Source organism: Chamaea fasciata, unplaced genomic scaffold (genome assembly GCF_029207755.1).
Source record: "Chamaea fasciata isolate MVZ Bird 193981 ecotype frontalis unplaced genomic scaffold, bChaFas1.0.hap1 SCAF_10, whole genome shotgun sequence".
NCBI lineage: Eukaryota > Metazoa > Chordata > Aves > Passeriformes > Sylviidae > Chamaea > Chamaea fasciata.
The window spans coordinates 11,371,342-11,397,835 of NW_027094095.1; the positions used below are offsets into that span (position 1 = coordinate 11,371,342).

General features: G+C 40.0%; 1 protein-coding gene across 1 annotated transcript; it reads right to left on the reverse strand.

The window, feature by feature from the left end:
• Positions 1 to 15,217: 15,217 nt before the first annotated feature.
• On the reverse strand, positions 15,218 to 20,181 carry ZNF281 (zinc finger protein 281). Its single transcript, XM_066192292.1, has one exon. It carries the CDS (start codon positions 20,179 to 20,181, stop codon positions 17,575 to 17,577), a length of 2,607 nt encoding a protein of 868 aa, XP_066048389.1. The 3' UTR covers positions 15,218 to 17,574.
• Positions 20,182 to 26,494: the final 6,313 nt, after the last annotated feature.

Consider the following 26,494-nt stretch of genomic DNA (forward strand, 5'->3'; position numbering starts at 1 on the left):
CTAATTCCAGCTATAGGTACTTACTTCAAAGACCTCTTTTTCCCCTTCCTTTTCAGAACAATGGTGAAAGGAAATATCAATTTTAAAAGAAAAGTCTTTATGATGAAAGGCCTGTAACGTTGGATATGCAAATTAACACTAAATATACGTTGTATATTCAGGAACACTTTGTGAAATAGCAGTTATTCATTTATTATGTTTTCCCTGCATTGAAGGAGTTATCAAAAATAATTTTCATGCAATTGACCTGCAGCTACCTGAGAACTGTGAACTCATCCTGCAATGCAACCCATTCATAACTCGTATTTCACTGTTTAATTGAAAGAACAATAAAAAGATCTGATACTTCTAAAAGCACTTCCAGCTAAAAACATGGAAATCTGTTCTGTGTCTTATCTACAACTATTCTTATAAGAATCAAGGAGTATAAAAATAAAAATATAAAACCATCTTAAATTTAAGTGCAAACCACCACTGCAATCCCACCGTAAAGAAAACATTTTTCAGGTTGGAAGGAAATGGGAGATGCTAGCTCAACCACAGCTTCACCAATTAGTATGCAGAGTATGTGAATATACATTTATCTTCAATTGCAGCTAATACCTTATGCTGTCACATGAAGCTTTCTATGTTCAGCATACTGTGCCCAACAATTACCTAATCGTTTTGTCATGTTTCATACTACTGCAGACGCTGTGTAAATCTTTCCATTTCAAGGAGGGAAAAGAAAGACTAGAAATATGAAGCAGCTAGGCAAGTATCATTAAATATGTTTCCAAAGGGAAAAAAGAGCGTTGAGTTTTCTCACTCACTAAAATCTAATTTTGGGTGCAAATGTGAACTGAAGAGGAGGAGAAAGGGAAGCAAGGTCTTGAGTGACTTTTCTATGGCTACTTTGCATCCTTAAAGAGGTGTATTACCCAAAACATACACCACACTTGCTTCTACTTTTCACCTTCAATTTAGGATTCAGTATTCTGTACTTAACACTCTATGGCTCCTTATGCTCCGCCACACAGCTACTTGCCATATCCATGTATGTTTGACTCCTTTGAGCAGTCCTGTAAAGCCAAAAAGGAGTTTGTTTTTTAAACAAATTCTTTTAATGCAGCTGAATCTTTCATGAGTAGCTTTTCTAGTCCACCCTATAAAGCACCGACATAAAAGAGCATAATAACAGTTGATTGACAGGTAGCTTGGAGGAAGTGAGAATGAGAAAATATATATACAATACTTTACCAACTGCAGAGTAGTAACAGTTTTTCCCTTGGTATTCTCAGCCAGAAAATGCTGCTGGACTGTCATTACCCATCCTTATTACTGCTGACATTATTGTTCACATTACTAAATAACAACTTTACATTTATTATGCACACTACTAAAATACCTATTGTAAGAAGGACAAATTGAAGTAGCCAAGTTTATTTCCCAGGAAAACACATTTTCCATGCATTCTCTTCAGTTTCAAATAATTTACTTGTAAATGCTCAGGACTAAATGAGTCTATGTTTTATTTTTAACACCAATACACAGTATTTCCAGTAGGTAAGATCTTGGTATACTGCGATTATTGAGTGTTTCATTTCAGATGCCTTTGTGTCAGACATTTTTTCCATTTCCTTTAAAAAGTAAGCAAGCAATGTGATGGTATTTGATAAACAGTCACTGAAGTTGCTGTCTGAATTAAACCCAGTAAAATAAATTTAAAGGGAAATGCCATCTATCTTTTACAGTTTTGTTTTGGGGTTTTTTTGTTTGATTTTTTTTTTTTGAGATGAGGAAACAATAGAAATAGGAAAAGGCTTTTCCAAACAATAGCTCATCTCTTCAAGAAATGCAAGACTACTCTTGCAAAAGGCAGGAACAGCATGAAGCAGACAGAGACCTTGTCCCAGGCTCCTTCTATGCTGGCAGATAAAGCTGGACATTTCTGTGTTAGAAAAATAATTGGAGAATTACCAGGTAGCACCAGGGCAAGAGCATCCTTGTTTTTACTCCCACATAAATGCTCAACTTTAGAATTTCTTATGCAGTCACTAAAAATAAGCAGCCAAAAAAATAGCAGAATATTTGCATATGCTTTTGCCCTGATTCTCCCTTTTCCTCTTTGAAACTTAGAAAGCCTTTCAGATATTCAAGGCCTGTCTGTCTTTGTGGAAAATTTTGACACCACAAGCTAGTACAATCGAGGGGCAGAAGAGGCTCTTCTGTAATGGGACTGCCACTGCCCAAGGGGTTTGGGAACATCGTGACAGAGTGGTGGCAATTGAGACTGAAAACAGCAACACATCTCAAAGCCAGCACACCGAAATCAGAAATGGCCATAGCCTGAGCTCCTGTTAAATGTAGCTGACTGTAGTTAATTCTGTTATATTCCTAGTGGCAATAAAGCTACTGAAGCTGAACCAGCATTGCTAGTTAACAAAATTCCAGAGATTTATCTGCCAAGACTACAAAATAATTCTGTGTCTTTGTTTCTCGTGAATTAATTGCCAGACTGCCCTCAAACAGCAAAATTAAGATAAAACTACAGTCTCGTTCCCATTAAGCAACATTAAATAGTCCTACTTCCTCTCCTTTTAGCAAAATGCCTCATGCTAATAGATCTCATTGCTGAAAACAAGGGCAGAGCAGCTGGCCAAAACAATAACTTGAGAAACATGTACCCTTCTCAGAGGTCCCTCACACAAGCCTGTGATCCCAGCCACCCACTCTAGTTTCTATAAATAAGAAAGGAGAATATGTCTATTAATACCTTGTATAAAGCATACTTCATTCAATCAATGCTTTTATCAATGGACAATCCCACAAGGTACAGAAATTTCAACATTTCTACGTGGCACAACTGTTTTACTTGCAAACTCTTTCTTACGCTAAGTACCAAATCTACTTTGCTCAGAATAGTTAAGACCTTGGGTCAAGGAGACAGTGGCATTAGCACTCAACAGAAAATGTGCCTCTCTACACTAAAATAGCCACTTAAGCAAGAATGTGGAAATGATTTATCTTGCAATGTTTGAAGTTGGATCTTCACCTCAGCTATGTCATGACTGCACAATCAGTCAGAGAAGACTGCTACACTTTCATACAAAGAAAAGGATATTCAACTCTTCACTATGAGTATCTAACAAGTAATATTACCTTTCAGAAAATAAGAAAAAGCATAAATATTAGCTACTGGAAGCATTCACATTTATAACATTGGACTCAGAGACCTTCAGTGTTCTAGTCTTCACATATAAATCTGTGTTTAGTAGTAGAAAAGTAATGTAATTTCAGTGAAAGCTGTTTGTTTTAAATAAAGCTGTATTTGTAATCCTAAATATTGCAGTGTTATATTAGTGTAAGATGATAAAATCAAACCAAAAACTTCAAAAAGCTTATTTATATAGTCTTGTAAAAAAGAAAAACCTCATTTTGAGGCGAGAATACAGCCAGGTAAGTTTGATTAGGGATGCTGTGATACTGTATATGCACTCACTATACCTGAAGAGCTAAACAACCTTCAGGCACTTTTAAAAGTAGAAGACTACAGAAGGCTTTGCAGCTGTGCACAGCCAGTGCCAATAATGCTTATGCATTCAACTAACAACTCCAGCATCAGAGCCCACACAACAACCAAGTGGTCTTCTAGAGGTGCAAGTCCAACCAGATCATAAAATTATGCAGCTGTGAGATTGATTTATTTTTAATCAATGCATTCTTCAGAGACCCTACTACCTTCAGAAATCCCCCTTCTTAAGAAATCAGTTAAACTGCTAAGTACTTGTCCTAACCACAGACACAAGTGTTTCTACTGGAATTCAGAAAAGTGCCAATTTGGGAGAATCCAGCTCCACAATGTATTTGACTCTATAACTTTTACCAATGTATTGTCTAAATAAAACTCAGTGATTGAAGAATTAGGAAGTTCCTGTTTCTCACACTCGTGGGTATTCTCTGAGCAAGAAGACCTGATTAATTCAAAGGAGCAATTGAGGAATTACTGAATTTTACCAAAAAGTCAGCCGATTTTTTCCTTCTCTTGCCCTGTCAAAGCTGTGCATGTCCTCAGAAACAATGAAATTCAGATGGGTCTTTGGTTGTCTAATAACTCGAAGTTTCAGTCAATAATCAGAAAAGCAGCAGCACAGTAATTAAGCCAGGAGGATCCTCACCATATTCCAAACTGTACTCAGAAGGCTGGGTACCATCATTCTGCACTTGAATGTCTGCATTTCTGAGAACTCACAGTATTCTTTATTTAAATAATATAAATATGGAAAGAGAGGTCCATACATTATAAATGAGGATGACACAAGCTTTCTTCTTGTCAGAAGTGAAAAATCTGTGCATACATCAAGCAGCAATACTCAACTTTCAAAAGGTCAAAAGAAGCTCTCTGCCATTTCTTCTCTTCCAGATGAATTTAGCAAAGACACACTGTAATCAGTTAGAAATAACAGGCATTAAAACTGAAATAATTCTTTCCTAGCATACTGTACACAATCACATATGTTTGTATCACTTACAGTGATGTCACATGTAAATTAAATTATTCATGTTTATGTTTTGGAGGGAGTATCTCAACCCATAAACAGTGCTTTTAGAGTGAGCACAGCAGAGGAAGCACTAACAGCATGACACACGGGGAGATGAATGCATGGGCCAGAGGCAACGCCGTTCTGACGGCACAGGAAAATATGCCAGCAGACTTGACCTCCTGACCTGGAGTTCTAGACAGAGTACAACCAAAGAGCAGGAACAATCAGCAATTAAACTCATGGAAAGTCATGTTGAGGATCAATTTAAATTAAGTTTTTCACAGAAAACTGCTAGCTCTGTCCTATCGGTGCCCGCATGCACACCTGTGCAGGGTTAAGTATTTTTGTGAGCTGCAAAGAATGGGATGAAATGTATTATCTACATGAAAAATAAGCTGCCTTTTTGTTGTTGTTTTTTTGCTGGAGAGAGCAAACAGCCAAGGACTGCAGAAGGCAGGCTGGCTTCTTTCAGTAATTGTGCCACCTGCGAGCATTCAAAATGCAGCCCCAGAACACAAGACCATAAACTGTGCAAAAGCCTAAATCCCTCACACTGTTACTCCTCTCATCACAAAAAGGTGGAAGAAAAAATACCATTTGCTACCAAGTTTACTTACAATACTCTTACACTCTGAACTAGTTAACAAGACGGTGTATGGCAGACTGGGAAGTGTATATTCCATTGTATGCGATGCATTGCTTTAGCTTATGACAAACTTTTAAAATAAAATCATACCACCTTTCCTGTGGTCAGTCTGCAATATGTGAAGGTGAGTCCCGTTTAGCTCAAAACAGATAACTTCTCAACTTAAGCTAAGTTAATTTGGTTCAACTCAAAATCACTGAAAGTTTTATTAAGATGATTTTAAAAGTACATTTTAAGTGCAATTGATGTAATCTTCTTTATTCAGTGAGAAAAGACTGTTCATGCATTTAATTCATTATCTCGGCAGTTCCAATTACACTTCCCAAAACTATTGCTCCATGTTCCCTGTGGGTTGAGAGTGGTTCATTTAAGCAACACTACCAATTTAACATGTAAACCAAAGCTAATTTGTGGTTGCAGGTACTACTGGAAGAAGAAGGTGCCTTTCCTAAATATCCTCCATAAAACTCCAATTACTTTTAAAAAGAATAGAAGATTTGGTATTAATTTACACAGAGATATTTAGAATAGTTAAATGTTCACTACAATGAAATATCCTTCTAAAATTCTCCACTGATTTGAAATTTTAAAAAAAATTGGTTTGGAATGAGTAAGTCACATCCTTCTGGGTCTTTCATACATGTAAGCACACAAGTTGTTCATATTGCAGTTCATTCGATTAAATGGCCTTCAAAAGGAGTAGATGCCTGATGGATTATTGCATTACAACTGGATAATTTGCAGCACTAGCTCCTCTATAGGAATATGGAACCTGCAGCAACAGATAAACTACCTACTGTATCTGGTAACATTACTTGCCCAAGGCAATGCAATTCCTGATGCTTCAGTTGTGAAAAGTTCTGTCCATTTCCATTACCTTTAATAATTTTTTCAACTGATCTACTCTAATTAACAGTGTATAGTTTGCCTTCTAAAATGTTACCCCAAAACCTTTCATGATCTTGTTGTCAAGCTTCTGATTGCAAAGCTGATCACATTTTCATCAACCACATTTGACACTGTCAGATGCTTTCTGTGCACACATGTGCATGAAAATAAATATATATTTTAGTTATGCAGAAAGCCCTGCTTATTTCCAAGAAGAATGCTAATGAAAAATACATTGCTTTTTTTTTTTCTTTTTTCTTTTTTTTTTTTTTTTTTTTTTTTTGGTGATAGTTAAGACAATCTCTGGTACTCCCAAAGATGACTGAGTTTCAATAGGAATGCATCCATTGTGTCACAGGCGTACACTACTGTATATTGTCAAGAAAGTCCATCTAAATTCATCCACATGATATAAATCCCCAAAAAGCTGTAGTTGGCCCTATTTTTCCAGTGGGCTAGGATATGTGCCTCCTGCCCTGCCAAGAGGAGTAAAACCAAACTATTCATGTAAAGGCCAGTTACAACAGCTCTTTGTCCCAACAGCAGCAAGACATCCACATGGTGAGTAAATACCAATCCTCAGCATCTCATGCAAAGAAATAAAATCTATGCACAGACAAAGGGAAATAACATATAGAGACAAGGAATCTGGAACAGCAGGGAGGTACAGAACATGTAGCAGGAAGCAGAAACTGATCAGACAAGGAATGCAGGAGCATAAATAACAAGATCGGGCCTGAAGGAGGATACATACAGGATGATGGAAATAGCAAAGCAGGAGCTAGGAGAGAGGCAGAGACTTGTAGAACAGGGAGATCTAAATGAGACAACTGGCATCAAGTGCACAAAGAGAAGCAGGACTGGGACAAGGTAGAAGGAACAGGGTCAAGGCCAAGGTAACAAGAGCCCATCCTCTTGAGTTACTGCTTCCTAGCCCATGCAAAAAAGCAACATAACCCCAAGTACACCATTACTGAGATATCAGCATCTGCCATGAAAACAACTCCAAAGGTGTGTTCTTCCCTGGCCCTGTTCCATGGAGGGTGAAACCAGCTGTCATCAGTCACTCTCTAGCTCAAAGGTCAATGGTCCTTCTCATCCAAGGGCTTCACACCCACTACTGAACCAAAGGATGATCCCCAACAGAAAGTCCACCTTGGGGCACTTGGGCTGTTTTCTCAGATTGCTATCTTAAAAAAACAAAACCAAACCAAAACACAAAAAGGAAAAAATTTATCCAGAAAAACTGTAGAAGAGTATCAAGATTACCTGAAGCCATAAATCCGTCCTGAGGCTAGTTGTTTAATATTTTCTGAAAATTCTCCTAAGTTCAGTAATTACAGACTGACATACATGAATAAAGGGCTGCCCTCCCACATTATTAGGGCAAGAAGTTTCATAAAAATCAATAATCACAGCATTCAGCAATAATATAGCTTTCATTTCAAAAAGGATAATATCTTCTAACACTTTAGATGAACACTAATCCAGTACCTATCCTTTAAAAAATATAACATCTTTCTGTTGCAACATCTCAGAGAACCAGGGATTTTCACAGAAATTTTTACTGCATTTACATTATGCATATTTAACAAATACACACAAGTATGCACAGAGTATGCACAAAGAGGGGTTTAAAAGCATGAAAACATGTATCTGTAAGCATAAACCAACAAAGACTTAACCATTTATAGAAGCCAGAAAAGTTGAAGATGGAAATACTGAGTTAGCCCAAACAACACCCTCTGATAAAACCCAAGGTCTGTGATGAAATCAAGTCTAACAAACAAAAGAAGCGTAGAGCAGAGAAAAGAAAGGCCTATTGCAAGTGTGTCAGAAAAATGCTGATCCTGTTAAAAGCCGGTATGTAAAACTTAATCTACAACAGATGTATGAAAATTATGAAACTTCTCATTATAATTGACAGCTATCACACATGGAAGCTCAGGATTCACTGCAGCACCATTTAGCATTGCTGCCCTGATGCCGAGGAACAGCCAGACCAGACCCACCAAGGACGACCCAAATAATATCACCATAATATCCAGCTTTGATTAAGCTTCAAAAAACATCTGCAATACAAAACTTTCATTCCTGCTGTCATCCATTCACTGTACACATTTTAATCCCCATCCTTTTTAATCATTTTTTGCTTTCTGTTTAAAAACTTCAACCAAACCAAAAAAAACCCCTGTCTCACTCTGTCAAGACAGTATTTTGCAACAACCGAGCCCGTGACCAGAACAACAGCTGACAGCAATGCCTGAAAGAGCCTAATGCTGTTACCACTTATCAACAGACTGATAAGATAATGCTCTGCAAGGGCCTTTCTCCAGAAGAAAGATTTCAAGTCAAAAGTCTGAACCAAAACCAGAAGCTGCATTCTCCTTGCTTTGCTCTGCATGAGGTCTGAACAAGAGCAGCTTCAAGTCAGGCCATTTCAGCTAACTTTGGGGAGAAGAGAGAAAAAGCAATCACCATCTCCCAAATCAAGTAAATTAGTGTCAGTTAGATGTTTCTTTTTTGTAACTTCTGCAGTTAACAAGAAATGAAAAGAGGAAAGTTAGTAAAACAAAGTAACAGATGAATAAAATATATACTGTATATTTTATAAATTTTTTTTTTGTATTTTATTTAATGGAAACAGCAAACATTTTATTTCACAATGCTTTCACCATCTTTTCTTCTTAATCTTTAACAACAGTCTAAGGAAGACTGGTCATGGAAAAGGCCTGCAAGTCAATGCAGACTCAAGTGTCCATGGCAAACATCAGAAACATTGAACTACTTACCAGGAGTCCCAGCAACACGCTGGATTCCCAAGCCCATTTGTTCCATTAAACAGTGCACTTTCAGACACACCATTGTACTACAGAGTTCCTAGAGACACTCACTGTCCCTTCAGCATGGAACCTGTCGTTGCTATTTGGCACAGACCACCAATCAAACAAAACTGTAGAGGATCACATAATTATTGATGTTGGGAAGCTCCTCTAGAGTTCATTTTACCCAAATGGCTCAAGCCAGGTCAGGTAGAGATTCAGTCTGTCCTGAATCATGTGCAGTTGGGCTTCAAATATGTCCACAGGCAGACATTCCATGACTTTTCTGGCAAATTACTCCTGTGTTTGACAACCCTGCCAGTAATTTTCTGGTGGAATTTCATGTGTTTTAATTTGTGTCCATTGCCTCTTGTCCTGTCAGGGGGTAGTACTGCAAAGAGTCTGGCTCCCTCATCTTCCATCTTTCCCCTTAGGTATTTGTGGGCATTGATGAGATCCTGCTGAGCCTGGTGTTGTCCACACTGAACACTGACAGCTCCCTCAGCCCCTCCTACTATCAAAGACAATCCAGGTGTTTATTCATCCCTGTGGCACTGCTGGACTCCTTTTTTGCCACAAGAGCACACTGCTGTTCTGGTATCACACTGGTCACCAGCTTATTAAGTAAGCTTTATGAGTAAGTCTGCTCATTTATAGAAAACAACAAGTTAAATATTTCTAGCCAATTATTAACATACTGTCCCACATACCTTCCTATTTTCATCTATTGAAGTCACTCCTCACTGTCCACTAGATCCTTCTATAGAGTATCAATGTATTGTTTTCCTGAAACAGGTTTTAAAAACTTATAGTGTATGTTAACTGCTGTTGTACTCTTTCAATTTACACAGCTTTGAAACAATATGTGCATACTCTAAACTTTTATTTTCTTTCTTTTTTCCTTTTGATGAAGCATATTCTCAGAGAGGGACATTCCCAGTAGAAATACCAGTTCCAGGTGCTCACCCAGTCTGTGGCCTTATGGGAATATCACTCATCATCATTGAGTAAACAAGATTCTCTTAAAAAAAAAAAAAACCATGTAGTTTTAGTCCTTGGCTAAAAATAAATAAAATCATTATCTGATCACAGATACATATGACTTATTACAAAAGGAACAAATGTCCATTCATTACCTTGACTGCACACGTTAGAGTTTGCTACACAGGCCTCTCCTCTACAAGAGGCAGCACAGTTCAGATCAACATTGCTGAAGCCTTGAGAAAGTCCTAAAGTAGCAGGTAGTGCCATTATTTAAGAATGACAGATGATTCTCTGTGGTGAAAGAGAATTGCTGAGCACTGCAATTCACAAGGCTCTGCTGAAGTTGGATAGAGCAATGGTGTCTCCCCAGCCACATTTATGTGCTTTCTGCAAAATGCTTTGCTTTTTTATACAGGCCACCAAGAAATTCAAGCCTTGCTAGATTCCAACACCGTGCAGTGCAAGCCTGCAATGTACCGCAAAAGTGAGTGTAAAATGAATGACAGGAAGATTTGTGACTTTTCTAGATACAAAACTGTAAGTAGGTACAAGTAATAATTTTGAATGCCTTGCTGCTGTGCATCCCAAAATCAAAAAAGGCTATTAGAAAGTCCCTTAAGAAACCAGAAGGCCCTTTACCAGTCATATGGCCAGTCAAGTAGACTTTCCTTCCTTTCCCAACTCCTTGCCACAAATTGTTCCTGCAGCAGTGTCTATAATGAGAAAGATGTCTGTGTTATTTCTAGATTTTGCAAACTGACAAGTTACAACACATTTTCTAGTCTTTTGATTTTGTTCACTGATGGGAGAAGGGGGATCCTCTGTTTTATTTGTGTCCTTTCTGGCGGAGAAATAATAAAAAAAGAACAGCTCTGAGAAGCTTGTGTCAGCTTCATTGTCAAGACAAAGGTCACTGCATTCCTATTTACGATGACCTACAACTGTACCCATTTAAAGACTTCATTATGCTATATTAGAGGGACCTCTTTCTCAGAGATTTTAATTTAGCTTCATTGTGAGAAGAACAAAACATGTAAGCATCAAAATATGGTGTTAAAAATTGTAAAAGCTAATGATTTCAGCAGTCTTACTCCCTTTGCCATCCACTCCTAAGATAACGTGTGAAGTAGGACTTCCACAACCACATAAAACAAAATATGAAAATACTTTTACTCTAAAGTGTCTCTCAACCCCGAAATAAATAATCAAATTTAGTATCTCTGCACAAATTTTCCACCTCTCCAAAAATCCAAGTTCCAAGAACACAAAAAGAGAAATCAGTTTAACTCTTATGTTCCCAGACTAATATTACATGACTGGAAAAAAGTTTTAATTAAGAATGCTTGTGAAGTAAATTTTTAAAAATCACCTACACCATTTCATACAGACTTAACTCTACACTAAGATTACCAAGTGTAAATAGTTATAAGGCTTGAGAGACCAAGTACATGAACATGATAGAATCTGACCTACCTTTCACAGATTTCTTAAGCTAAACAAGTTAAATAGTTTTAGTGCCACATCTCCATTGATCACTGCTGAATAACCCCTGAGGTTATTCAACCCTCTGGCCAAACCTGAGCTAGCAGACTTTTGGCACAGATCTCTGCATTTCAGCTTCACAAAGTGAATCAACACTTGGACTAGCAGCCTTTAAAACCCCCTCAGTGCTGTAAGAAGCAGAGCTGGCTGGGCTGTCCCTCCCACTGCCCAGCCCCTGGCCCAAGCCCAGCTGCACAGGGCAGGCCACGTCCTCTTTGCCAAGACCCTGTGAGTGCCTTGTGCCCCTGGAGACAGCTTGGGGCCAGCAGCTTCCACAAGGAAATGTGTTACCACCACCCTGACCGAATTCCAAGCAGATAGCTAACACAACATGAATGCCCTCTGCAGCTGAAGAAGCTAATCCTTATTAGTCTCATTTTCCAGTATTACCAAGCAGCTTCCAAGAGAATGTATTTTTCATTCTAGAGATTATTTTCTTTAAGAGGTAAGAAGATTCACCGACATATTTTACCCACTAGAATTTCAAGCACCTCAGCAAAACAGGCAAGATGTTTTATTACACATCTATATATTTCCTCATTCCTGGAAAGCAAATTAAAGTGATTCTAAACCTTGTCACTCACCAAATTGCACATGGATTTCTTTGTAAATTCTACTCTACACAGGTCTCAGCCCAGTTTTATTCCCGCTCATCCCAGAATATAGTATCATCTGGAAACATTCCCACCTATGAGGTATTGTTCTCCCCTCCAGAAAAAAAAGTATTCAGAATCTTTGAGCAGCCTGATCCATCCTCAGTATCATTTCTGGCCATATGCCAGCACCCACACACATCATATCCCAGTCAAGACTCTGGCCTATCCAGGGGGAACAGAGTGTGTGCACGCAGAGAAGTAAACATGGTAAGGAGAATCTGGGATGAAAAAACCTTTTCGGCCTTTTGACCTCTGAGGTAAAAATCAAAATTAAATCTTTTGCCAACAGCACAAAGTAAAGGTTCCTATAGGACAAGACACAGGAATATTCTGAAGGGTAATAACATAGTTTTAGATAAAGCAGGTTTTAGCATGAAATGTGGCACGTGAGCTACTACAGAACATCTGTGTGTTGCAGATATCTGCTTTTTCCAGATCCTGCATAATAACCACTACATGCCTCATTAGTTCACAGAATGTTTTGCTAACTGTAGCACTAAGAGACTATTTAAGATACATTTCAGGTAAGACAGTGTATTAAAATAATTAAAATATATATACTTATATTAGTTATTAATTCTTCCTTCATTCTGAGTCTGGCTATACAATATTTTAGCAGATTTCAGGCCAGGTCACCAAATAAACAGACAGCTTTCTAGCGTGGCATCATCCCATTACCTATGAGAACCTTGGGTTTAAGACTACCAGATCCATTATCCAATTAATAAAATCAAAATATTGAAAAGGATCAATATGAAAATAAAGCAGTACATTATATACAAAAGTTTACATTACTGTAAAGATTATGTAAAAAAGTGCCAGAACTAAATCTTCTGTTGATTCCTCAATTCACCACAGCCATAAAGTACAACAGGCTGATGATACGATGACAGAGAATTTCTTCCAAGCAACACTGCCTTGCTGTCTGTATCCACATGGAGCAGGAGAACATGAAGCAGGACCCTGCAGGATGAGGCTGCACCAGAAATGTGTTGCAAACAACACAGATTACAAAGTGTATGAGAGTTGTTCATTTGCTAAGCAGGGTATACAGCCTGTGTTCCAAATGATGTGCACAATAGTAAACCATACTTTCCTAGGTGTTTGTACAAAAAAAAAAAATGCACAAAACCCACTTAAGAACATCAGAAGTGAAGACTCCACATATATGCAGCAAGAAAAGATTCTAATCTGACACATTAGAAAAAAGATTGCCACGTGGGCTAACATACCAAATGATTGAAACAGCCTGATGCATTGTCCTTGGAGGAATAATCTTTGGAGATACAGCTAGCAAACTTTCAAATTTTTGAACATAAAAACATTTTTCAAAAACTTTAAAGGTTTCAAAAACAGTGATTCAACAAGAGACATCCATCAACACCGTCTAAAGTCCTAGCTGGGGAAGGATGATTCTGGTTTGGTTTTGAAGAAGCATGGGATGAAAACACCAATGGAACAAGAACGTTTTCTTCCTTAATCTAATTTAGGAAATACGTGGGCATCTTTTGCAGAAGTTTCCCAGAGAAAGATAGTGCATAGAGCATGATACAGACAGACTGGAAAATTACAGCTCAAACGTTTAAAGCTGCTAGTCAGCAGGGGCTGTAAACAGGATCTTTGATTTTAAAGCGACCTGATTCTCTTCAACCACTAGAGCATGGAGCTGGTAACTTACACATTCTCGCATGTATCTTCCTGGGTGTTACAAACATTTCCACAGCCACCACACCAGCCTCACATGAACAAGACTGATTTCTAGCCGGTGGGGAAAAAAACAGAAGCATCATTCAGACACATACGCTGTTATCAAGCACACAATGCCAGGGGTGAGGGGAAGACCAAACAATTGAAACAACAAACTACTACTAATAGAATACATTGAATTATTCCAGTAGCTTCTCAAGGTCTCCATGAGGCATCAAGCAGCTTTTCTTTATCAGGAGTCCATAAACCTGTAAACGCATACCTTTCACACCATTGTTCTTTTTTTTTTTTTTAATTTTCCTTTCATTTTGGTTTCTTACTCTTAATATTTGTCCCACAAGTTTGTGTCCATTTGAAGTAATTCAGGAACTACAACAAATTTTATTTAGCTCTTCTAAGTCATGTGCAGGCAAGTCAGACATGCAATTTCAGTGGCTTGGGACACAGAGATGCAATCACAGTTCAAGGTATCAAAATGCACTAGGTTCCAAGGCAATAATGTTATGTGAACTACTCTAAGAGGAAGTGTAACAGTTTATGCATCATTTTCTATCATTACATCTAAGAATTCTTTACAGTTCTGTTAGACGTAGGAACCAGGTCATCATTCCCCTTCCATAACTCCTTTAAAAACAAGAACAAACTACACCTTCAAATAAAGTGGAGAAGAGTTCAAGAGCCATTTTGCTTTCCCTTTTCCCTCTCGCTGACACAGCCCTAAATAAAGTTCACATGGCTTAACTGCTACTTACTATGTAGTTTTCAAATATAGACCAGGTAAAGCATGATTTCCATGCAATTTTAACCTACCCCTACCTTCATTAAAATAAAATTTGAACTCCGTACTAAAGTAGAAAACGGTTTAGTTCTGCTCTATTTGGAAACATGTTTGAATGACTAAGTTGTGTAAAGAACTTACAAAATCCCGTATTTTCCCACCATACTTTTAAATGGTTCCTAGCAATGTTCTGAATTTAGACATTGAGCAGATTGCATAATTACTTTTTGGTAGGTTTTTGTGTCTGTTTTTTACCATGCAAAGGATTTTTCCTCATCCATGTCATCGCCTTGATTCAAATTCACATGCTAAGTTGAAGAAAAACACAGAATAGGTAAATCCACAACCTATCTTTGGATTACCTAAAATGTTTGTAAAATATTTTGCTATAGTACTACTTTTACAGGACTTTCATTATAATGCAGGAATTAACAGGAGGGTGAGGACAAAATGACAACCAAATAAGACCCCCAAAAAGCAGATAGAGGATTTTCTACAACCTTACCTTCTGAAGTTCCAGCAATTATGAAAAGTCTCTGCAGGTAACAATATGCAATTTAGATATTTAAACTAAAATCACAGATTTGAAAAGATGAGGCTGTATAAACATTTTAAATTCAGGAAATCTGTTAAGTTTTGCTAAGCTAAAGGTATGAATTAGACCCCTGGTTTCTAAAATAGCACATTTCGATTATTTGACTCAAGAGGACACTGAAGAAAACAAACTGAAAACCTTCCAGTAAATTGTATCATTCCTTCTCAAAATTTAATCTCCTAATATTTCCTTAATAAGTTCTCAAAAGCATGACTGGATAATAGAAGTGATGCCTTTATGATTCTGTGAATAATGGGTTTTATTAAGTTAAAGCAAACAGCCAGAACAATACATATGCAACTTCTACTACACACAATATAAAGAATGTAAATTATAACCTCTGTAAAACAAAAGAAAAGGTACTAAAAAAAGCCAACACAGTGGTTACGGACTATTCCACCCCTGATAACAGGCTGGGTTCTGTGTTTAGAGAACAGTTGTTGTTTGATTATTTAAACTGAAATAGCGTGAAATACAGAATCAAGTATAAATAAAAAGTTAATGGAGTTACACAGATACTATGAGAACAAACTCTAGATTAGTGAGGGTAAAAAAAAAGTTTACTAGCAAAAGAGATCACGAATGGGCTCAGGTTTCTATTCATAGTGGTGAGGGACAACAGGAGAAATTACCCAGGATTTTTGTAACAATTTCTTTAATAATACACCACTTTCATAACAGAAGTGTTTTACACTTGCACAATGTTAATAACTTTATTATACATGGAAGCCTGTAATAGGCTGATTACACAATAAGACTGCAAACAACCACTGGTACCTTCCTGACAACAGAAAAGTACGTAAGACTGAAACATCACCAAGAGTACATAAAAAACCATCATCATAAACATCACCAAAATTACATTAAAAAACTAATCAAAAAATCATTTGCAAAAAGTGGTTTAGAGCAGTGCCACTGCGTTTCAGCAGCTTTGAGTGGCCACCAGTATTTCTAGCAGGTTTCCATGGCTCCACAGGCATTAATCAGGATTCACATATAATAAATAATGTACCACAAAATATACATAAAGTAAGGCAATAATTCCAAAGAAAAGTTCTGTTGATATTAACAAGCCACTCAAGTTCTACTTTTGTAGTTGATGCCATCAGCAGAATCCTTTGATGGAATTGCAGCCTTAGGCCCTAAAAGCCTGCCATGATGAACTGCTGCAAGCCCCTCTCTCCATAAAGAGCTCCAGTGACACCACTGGGACACTGCTGGGCACAGGGGTCCGTGGTAGCTGATCCTGATGCAGGATAGGGGCCTTCTATGTACAATTGGGAGTAGATTATTTCTTATTGTACATGGAAACCTCAACATAGTTCTAAAACAGGTGGGTGTTCATTGTTCATCGTCTGATGTCTTAAGACATCAGAAAGCACATCATAAGATATGCACCTTCTGGAATGTAAATCTTTTTAAATGTTAGCTATTACGTTGGGGTGACAGAGTGAGTAGGGGGAAAAGGTTAAGAAAAGAAAGAAAAGGGGATGAGGAAGGGGAGGGGGGCGGGGGGGACGGACAGGTAGACAACCAAGATCAAGTCCAGAGGAACCAGGAACACAATAAAACAGAGGGAACCCTTTACACTAAAAGAATGTGAAAAGGGGAAGAGCAGAAGATGGACTTTTTTGAACCGTGTGTAACAAATAACATATCCCAAAACCCTATCTGGATTAGGACTGCAGTTTCAAGTTGGGGTTCTCATGACATGAACCAGCTGCACGCATTTTGTTCTCACGGTTTGTGTCAACAGAATCTCTTAGGGAATTACAGTCTTACACAGAAGTTCTGGGGACATTACTGTTCAGATTAAAGCTGCCGTGCTGGGCTCATCGTGCAGACCCGAGAACATTTGCTCCACCTGCCTGGACTGAGCGTCCCCTGGAAGAACAGGAGTACTTTAAAAACAACAAGATTTAGGTAGCAAAATTCTTTCAGATCAGCTGACATAAGAGACAGCAATTTGAAATGTCAAAGATCCCTTCCTCAAAAAAGCTGAGATATATTTGTCATCATCTGTAAATTGGAAGTTCCAATACACTAGCGGTGCATAGAATTCCCATGCTTCATTACACTTTCCTGAGAGTAAAGCAATTAGAATAAACTTTAGTCCTAGGAACAAAGTTAATTTTTTTGCATTTTAAACTCTTGGGCTATTCCCTGACAATCTACATAATGTAAATTTGATTGCTACACATTGTCACTTGAACAAAAACGCTATTTTAAAAACTATTGATTTTTGATTAAAAACCATAATAAACAGAGCTAAAAAAATCACACTAACAAAATAAACTAAATATGAAAAGTTGCATTGAAAGGGCATGTTACATTATTCTTAATAGGACCGTGTAGAAACATTCCAATGGCAGTGTTGTCAAAGTAAAACAAATTACATTAAGAAGACCCCACAGCCTGGTCACAGTCAGGACCTTACCTGTAACTCTGGCTGGTTGGGGTTTTTACTCGTGTACTACATGGCTCACTCACATCAGACATCATATTTGTATACCCTGAGAAATCTGACACTGAAGTCCTTACTCTATGGTCCACTTCTCCATTAGAGTTAGCGATAAAAGTCATTGGCACCCTGCTGCCCGACTTGAACTGAGAACCAAACGCTTGTGCAAAGTTCTCGATCTGGTAGGTTGCTCTAGGCTCTATGTCCTTCTGAGGATCTATCTGGCTGGTTAACTCCTGAGATGGGATCTGAAAGCTCGTTGAGGATTCTAAGTTTTTCTGTTCCTTCTGGCCAGTCAGTTTCTGAGATGTTGACTGGTAGTTCGATGAAGTCTCTAAGTTTTTCTGCGGATCGATGAGATCATCCAGCTCTTGAGAGGGAGTCAACTGTTGATGCGAAGCCTCCAAAGCAGACAAGTAAAAGCCTGGCTGAGAGCCAAGCAACATCCCAAATGGAGGTTTTGGCAACGCAGTTGGCAATACTGAGGTAACAGATTGGCTGAAGCCACACTCGAGTGGAGATGTAGTGTATATCTGCTTGTCTGGAAACAGAGTGTGGTTGTGGAGAGTTGAAGACAAGCTAACAAACTGGAAACTGGGTCCAAAAGCAAAACCAGTGCTGTTGCTTGTTCTTTCAAAGGCTTGTTGGAGGTATTTTGAGTATTCTTGCAACATGCTTGCCTTATCATTTGAAACTGTTTGAGAGTTAGGGCTCAAGTTTTCTTCCTGAACCATGTCTGAATGCTCTCCTGAGGTGTGCAAGTCCACGCGCTGTTCAGTGATACTGAAAGGATCTTCTTTCTGGCCTTCCGATTTGTGAGAGTACTGGTCCAAAAGGCTCTGTAAGACTTCATCAGGAATACCAGACTTGTCGTGGCAAGACTTTATGTCATTGTTTAAAGATGCTGAATCAATAAGAGATAAAGGAGCTTCGTTATCCATAACGCTAACACCTGGAGACTGGATGACGGATTGCTGGGAAGTCATGTGTCCGACATTAAGTGAAAAGGCACTGTTACTGCTTGCAGTTTGTAAGTATCTTCTTTTCTTTGAAAACTGCATGGCATCATCATAATTGCTACTTATTTGACCCGGTTTACCACCTGTACTTTGGAGAAGGCCAATAGTTTCTACACCGGTATTGGCTACTAGGCCTAGAGAGCCACTCTGTTTCCCAGACAGTGGTTTTTGCCCCAAAATATCTGGCAGTGGTGATACAAAATTAAGGTAATTTTTGTCTGCTTGTTTTCTGCTCGTTTTTTTCAAGACCAATTTTGGCACCTTTTTCTGAAGTTCTTCTACGCCTGTGCCAACTAGACCACCACTGGAAGACACAATAGGAATATCAACTGCATAACTTGGCATGGCCACATTACTTGAAACTTGAGATTCAGCTATTTTGCTGCTACACTTGCTTCCTTTGCTTTCAGTGGATGTACTTTTTGTTTTACTTTTTCTCCTTGAGGAACTTGTATTTCCCTGAGACAATGCAGCCAAGCTACCCATGCTATTTGATGATCCGGGCTCTGCTTTACCTATGGCTTCACCACATGTTCTTCTGTGCTTTAACAGTCTATCAGTCCTTGAAAAATACTGCTGACAAGTGTCACATTTGTATGGCTTTTCTCCACTATGCGTCCTCTTGTGTCTTTCCATGTGGTACTTCTGGATGAACTTCATACTACACTGGTCACACCCAAAAGGCTTCTCCCTACTGTGGATCTTCTCGTGTCTCTGCAGCAAGTACTTCTGGATGAAGCCCATGCTGCACTGGCTGCACTGGAAAGGCCTCTCCCCGGTGTGGATGAGCACGTGCCTGCGCAAGTGATAGGAGCTCCTGAAGGCAGCACTGCAGTGTTCGCAGACGTGAGGTTTCTGGCTGGGGGACGCGACGGCATCTTCCCCATCTCCCACCAGGGGGGGTTTGGATGAAGCGCTTGGCTTCCGCTTGGCTTTGATTCCCTGAGTTTCTGGCTTTGGCCTCTTTGCCTTCTTGACCTGGGCGTCGTGCTTTGGCTCACCCGCGCTCCCTGGAGCGCCCTCGCCTCTGCCGGTCAGCAGCAGGTCTCGGTGGGGATGCTGGTGCAGGTGGTGAAGAAGGCTGAGGTCCTGGATCACGCTCTGGCCGGTTCCTTCGCCGCTGCCCAGGCCGGGGGGCCTCTCCTCCGCCGCTCCCCCGAAAAGCCCCCCGTAGTGGTGATGGTGCTGCGGCTGCTGCTCCTCCTCCTGCTCGCTGGGCTTCTCTTGCTTGATGCTCACCAGGGACTGCAGAAAGCCCCAGGGGCTCCTCTGCGAGGAGGACGCGGAGGGGAAAGCCCCCGCCGGCTCCTTCTTGAAAGTCACGTCCTGCGGGGGCGGAGGCGCCGGGGGCTCGCCCGCCGCCGTGGAGGAAGCGGCGGCGGCGGCCGGAGGTAACACGCACTGCGGGGGGTGCTGGGCCGCCGCGGGGGGCGCGGCCGCCCGGGCGAAGCTGGTGACCGGGGGCAGGCGGTGGTTGAACATCACCATGCCGGGGGGGAACGTTGGCTCCATGGCCGCCGCCCTCTTGCCGCCGCCGAGGAAGCCGCTGCCGAGTTTCATCCCCCGGGAAGGCGGGCCGGAGAGGAGGCGCGGCCCAGAGGGGCTGCGGGACCCGCCGCCCGCCCGCCCGCCAGCCGGACCGCGCCGGCTCAGCGGGCGGCTCCCTCGGCGGCCCGGCAGCCGCCGCCCGGGCGCATCGCCGCCTCCCGCCCCGCGCCCGCGGCGGCCCCGGCCCGGCTGCACTTACGGCTCCCGCCGCCGCCGCCAGTTACAAATATCGCCGCGTCCGCTCCACAATGGAATTAGCAGCGCCCGCCCCGCCGCACATGCGCGCCGCGCGGCACGCTGGGAGCCTCGGCCGCACGGGCGGCGGGCGCGCAGGCGCGGCGCGGGGGGCGGGGGGTGGGCGCTGCCCGCCGCGGGGCCGGGCCGGGCCGGGCCGGGCGGCAGCGCCGGGAACCGCTCCGGGGCCCGCCGGAGCGCCGCGGGCGCAGCCCGGATAACGGGACCGGGCCCCGCCGCTCGCCCGGGAGCGGAGCGCAGGTGCTGCTCCGGAACGCGCTGCAGTCCCGGGCCGGCCCCGGGCTGCGCGAAGCTCCGAACGCGGGCAGCCCGCGGGCTCGGCGGCGCTCGTGGCCCGCGTGAAGAAGCGGCAGATGCAGAAAGGCTGAAATTGAGGTTTTTAACAAAGGCTCGAGGGTGTTGCTGTTTGATCGCAAACCAGTGCCAGGAGATGCACGCAACGCCACGGAGATAATGAAGCCGCTGCACAGGGGCCCTGAAACACTACCGATGTTATCACACTGGGATGCATCAATCGGGCACGTTAGACACACGCTGCTCCCACGCTCCCTACCATGTTCACACTGGGGAGCAGGTCCGCTGTCCCAGCCTTCTCCAGCTGCGAACTGGGAGCCCTGGAAGCAGCCGTGGCCCCGGCGGGCTGGGAAAGCTCACCGGCAGCTCGGCTCCCCGGGGCCACAGGCCGGGTTCTTTGGCCCACTGGTACAGCAAAACCCCTGCTAATGATGCCCATTGGTTGAGCTGCATGTGCGGAAATAATTCATCCTTATACTAGAAATGAGATAAAATCGTTGTTTTGAAATACTACCTTATTTCGGTTAATTAGGAGACCCTTTCCACTATTTTTATAATACCCTCCTTGAAGGATAGTAAAATACAAATAGAATTCTGCCTAATTAATAAGTATTTACTTCAAAAGCTTTTTGTATTTCTGTAAGGTTTTAAAATGCAAACATTAGAGGTGCCTTAGCTTAAAAACCTGGAATTAAGCATACTAACACTAATTTTTATTATTGGTGTAATGGAAGTAACGGAACAAGGTGGAGAGATTCCTTAAGATTTTTAGGCTTTATCTGTCAAAGATATTTTCCTTTATGAGTGATGAGCCTATAAATAGAGCAAGTACTTTTCGTAACCCTGACTGGTACAAAGGCTCGGGTCAGATCTTAATATCTTTAACATATCTGATTGATGCAAAAGCATATTCATGCCATTTCTGTACTTCAAAATTTTATTAAGTAAAACTAACTCCTTTTATGACTTAAATATTTTCTAGCCTGCGAACTAACAGTTAATTTCAAAATGTACATTAGATTACGACAGTTTCGGACTGTCAGGTTTAGCTAAGTGTTAAAAGCCAGACCAGGAATTCAAAAAACTTAAAGCAGCAGTAAAATATTAGTCAACGCCTATGAGAAATGAGTCTGTCCCTTTATTCAGGGTGTCTGTGTTTAATGGTAAGCTGGGATGCATATAAGCCAGTCCAAGCATGAAGGGCAGTAGGACACTCGTATGGAAAGCCAACTTTGTCCCTCAGTTATCAAGATAAGAAACCTGTCATTTCTCTCATTCACTCTGTCAGCCTTGAGATACTCCAAGCAGACTTACCTCTGTGTTGTACACCCCATATATCAGGAAGATGAAGAGACCCTGTAAAATAAAATGGAGGGAAAAAGCTGTTAACTCTAATCATTTCAGCAGTAGAAATACCTGAAATAAACTTTCCTGGGAACAGACAAAAGAAGACACACTTCATCAAGGTCAATTTATTTTTCTATTTTTCAACATTATAAGCTGTACCTTGAGCATTTATTTGATAACATGGGAGTGCATCAACTATATTGTGATATTCAACTGTTTGAAAATGAAAAACTTAGCACCAAAGGATCTATAATTAGAAAACTTAATTTGATATTTGAATGGTCTTTTGACCAACAAAATAAATTTATTTTAAGAAGTGAAAGTACAAAGATGCTAAGGCAAACTGAGGAGTGAACAATCTCTACTTCTGATATTTCTTTTTGTAAAACTAAAGGTAAGAAAACATATACTACCAAATTCTACACTAAAAATAAATTCCCACATATATATTGACAAATGCTTATACTTAATTATTATAGAAATTTAAATAGGAAGAAAATAAGAAGTGTATGAGGACAGAGGAAAATAGCCCAAAAATAGCTCATGGTATACATGAATCACCAAAGTTCTTTCAAGGGCTTGCTTCACACTGGCCTCTTACCAGACTAAACAAGCTAAAACTAAACAAAATACTTCAGTGAGTTTCTTTGAACATATTTGCCTTATTGAAGGGTGTGTATCTAGGATCTGAATTAATTGTGCAGCTAGTACTGATTCTTGTAATCTTTGGGCAGAATCCTGAAAAACACAATCGCATTACTGGGAAGAATAGAATAACAAATGGAAATAAATGCAAAATATATATAGTTTGCTATGAAAATGCATCTGTAACTCAGAGTCACTGTGGGTTTATAACCTATTTTTAAACTTATTTGTAAAATTACCCTACCTTGCAATATTAATACTTAAAACTGGCCACTTGAATATGTCAGGGCAAAAACTCTTGATTTTCAAACCAAACATATTTTCTGATAAGAAACTGCATTTGAATAGCAAACAAATTGCAACTTTTAAATCCAACATGCAAATTACTTGGAGACATTTGAATTAATTCTGGATTTGCTCATTAGCAAAATCACTATCTTATTAAACAGGGAGGAATAAGAGGTACCGTTCATCTGTAATAGTTCCATGGATTACCTAATGCCACCATAAAACCCTTGCGAGAGAGAACTGCTAATTGCTGTTGTTTCATTTTTCAGAGAAGCTAAATCCCAACACTTCCTTTCAGTTATTTTCAGGTTACATCAATGAACTTAACAATCAGTAAGAATAGATACAAAAAAGAGCCAGCTGTGTTTTTGAGTGTGCTTTCCTACAGTGTATATCACAATTATATCATGATGCTTGTTTGGAAACAAAACTGCCACAATCCTGAGTCTTGGCAACTCACGTAAGTGACTTACAGGCAAAGTCACTGGAATAAAGTGGAATAAAATCCCAGTCATCTCTTTAAATATAGAGTTAGTGGACCATTCTGAGTCTCCTGACAGTGTCATCTGAAATCTACATTGGAAAAGGAGGGGTACAAAGTCTAAACCTTTATTTCCTCCTACTTACATTTCAAGTTCCCAGGATTTTAGGGATTTCCATCCCAGCCAAGAGGCTGCTATGGGTAGCTGCCATAGAGAGAGAGGCAACGAATAATCAGCTGTTAAGATGAAAGAAAAAAACCATCTTTCTCAGGCTGATGCCAGAAGAGAGAGCAAAACCACATGCTGCTTGTTATTTAGGTACTTTCACGAGTTAAAATTCTTGCCAAAACTCAGTTCCAAACAATACTGGTTGCTGTGATATAAAGAGTAAAAAATTCAAAAATATACATTCAAGACTTCCAAAACTAGAATGCTCTTCTTAACCCAGGTATGCAAAAATGTTTTTAATTGCTTCTGAGTCTCTTCTGCAATCTGTGAATCTCTTATCATCCCAGAAAAACAAACTAGTTAACAACTTACATTTAGATACTCACTAATCTTACAGAAAATTTGAAACAAATTATTAAAGATTCCAGATCTTAAATTGGCATGCCAAGTTTTTGCTTTTCTTGAGCTCAATAACAGCTCCTTTGAATATTTAACTGTTAGAAATATGAAGTGCTGTGGACTTTCTTATCTTAATTCTTAATTCTTGTAGACTTTGGGGAGCTTTTTGTCTTGTTTTATCTCAGAGTGGGGTTGTCCTCTAACATCCAATTATTCTAATAGAATCAGCCCAACAAGGATTTTACTTATTGCCTGCAATGAGTTACGAGGTCTTGGCACCCACAACTGGTAATGAGGGGTCATTTTCCACACAACTGTCATCAGCAATTACCTGTACAGAGCACTGTGTGGTCCATCTGTGGTGAAAATAAAGAGGTGCAGAGCCTCAGGTGGTTTGAAATGTTAATAATATGGTCTTACATAATTGATAGTTCAGTTTCTTTAGCTCATTAATTGCAAAAAGAGCTCCTCTGTTACTTCAGTGAGCCCTGGTGTCAGGAGCAGTGTGGTTCTGTGAGCAGCTGCCTCAGTTGCTCAGGCTGCTGGTCAGATGTTCTTTGACTTCTGGGAATTAAACAGTGTTGTGGTCAAGCCAGTAATTTTATCCAGAACTGTTACTTAAATCTGTTGGGATCAATGGAATAAAATAAAATTCCTTCAGGAAGAAGCACAGAAAGCACATTTGTATTTTTTTTTGTTCTGATAGCACATGTCAGCCCCCAGAGGAATTGTAGCCCACTGTGCTCAGTAACAAATCCATAAACATCCAGAATAAGCCATCTATGCCTTGAATAGGTAAAGGTTTCTAGCCAGAAAATCTGCCCATGTTGGAGAAAAGAGAACCTGCAGGCACACCTGTCACTTTTCAGGTCTCATGCCAAAGTAGGATGTGTTCATGGTAACCTAAGAAGTAGTCAAAAACCGTGGGCTGAGCTTGAATCCTGCCTTTTGGAATGCGAGGAAAGCACTGCTTAATTCCAGCTCTGATTGCCGCTCTGGGCAGGGCGTGAACGGATTGCTCAGCTTTGAAATTTGGCAGGTCTTGCCCGAATTGTCCTTGCTATCTTGAATAAATCAGTCTATGGACAGTTCTAATCTCTAGCAAGTTTGTCAGGATCTGTTCCAGTTTGGGTGGTACCACTGAAAGCTGACACTCTTATCACAAGTTCGTTCTGCTTTGGGGCAACAGAAATTTGCATGGCAGTCGGTTTTATCAGAAGTTTTTTTACATGATTTTAACATTTGTCTCTCCTTCTGTTACTATTTGACATTTCCTTTTTATGAACATTTCATTTCATTCAGGATTAGACAATAAATGGCAATCAATTTTTTGTGTGTTGAGACTGTTACACTGATACTTTCAATATTTTCAATTTCAGCATTTTTTCAATATACACTTTCTCGAGAATGTGGAATTACTTCATCCTTCTCCTGTTCAAGCATTTGGTCTCTGATTTGTTTGACAGCTGAAAAGGATTTTTAGGAACTCACAGCTACTAAAATCCTTACTGTAATTCCTCAAAAGGTCAATTACATAAAACCATATTAGCAAAATATGCGGGTAAACACTAGATAGAAGAACTGTAGAAGAATAAAAGTCAATGAAATATATTCTAAATAAATCAATACCTAATGAAAACAAGTCAATGTTTTAAAGCATTAAAAATTTCCAGCACTGAAAATGTTTGGAATGGAGGAAATGTTCAGATTTGTGGAAGATAGATCATACGAAGCTATACTGGACTAATACTGCTCTTTTTTTCATAAACTAAAAAAGAACACTATTGCAGCAATGGAAACTGCAGCCTGCAAATAGAATTCACGTTACTCACACAATTAGTCTTTCTGTAATCCTAAAAAAATAAAAATTGTCTTAGCAAGGAGAGATTAGAGATTTACTCTTTGTTTTAAATCAAGTGCTAAGACTAGTGCTAGAAACTGTAAGCCTCAGGAAACTTTTATCACACAACATCAGTTTTAATGCAAAGAATATCAAATTCCAAAATTATGGGATTTTTCTACCATAGTTGAAGAAGTTTGAAATCTTTACTTCAAGAAGAAGTAAAATTTAAGAAGTCTGACATTTGAAGTAGCACTGTTGTGAAATTTCAAAGTCACTGTCACACAGGCAACTATTTCAGCTCTCGTTATCACTCAATTGGTACTTGCAGGCTTTGCAAACAGGAGCAAACAATGTGACTGATTTGAATTTTCTGCCTATAAAACTAGAACTTAAAAAAAAAACAAAAAACAAAGCAACAAACAAACCCCCAAAAAACCAGCTACCAGAAATTTTGTCATTCTGATTAACAGATCCTCAGAAATTTGGTAGTAATAAACTGTCATAGCACGGGTCCTGGAGCAAATCCATAACTTACCCTGGAACAGAGCCTTTGCTTTGGCCTTGGAGATAAACTGTGCTTTGCCTCAGTTGCATCAAGAACCAG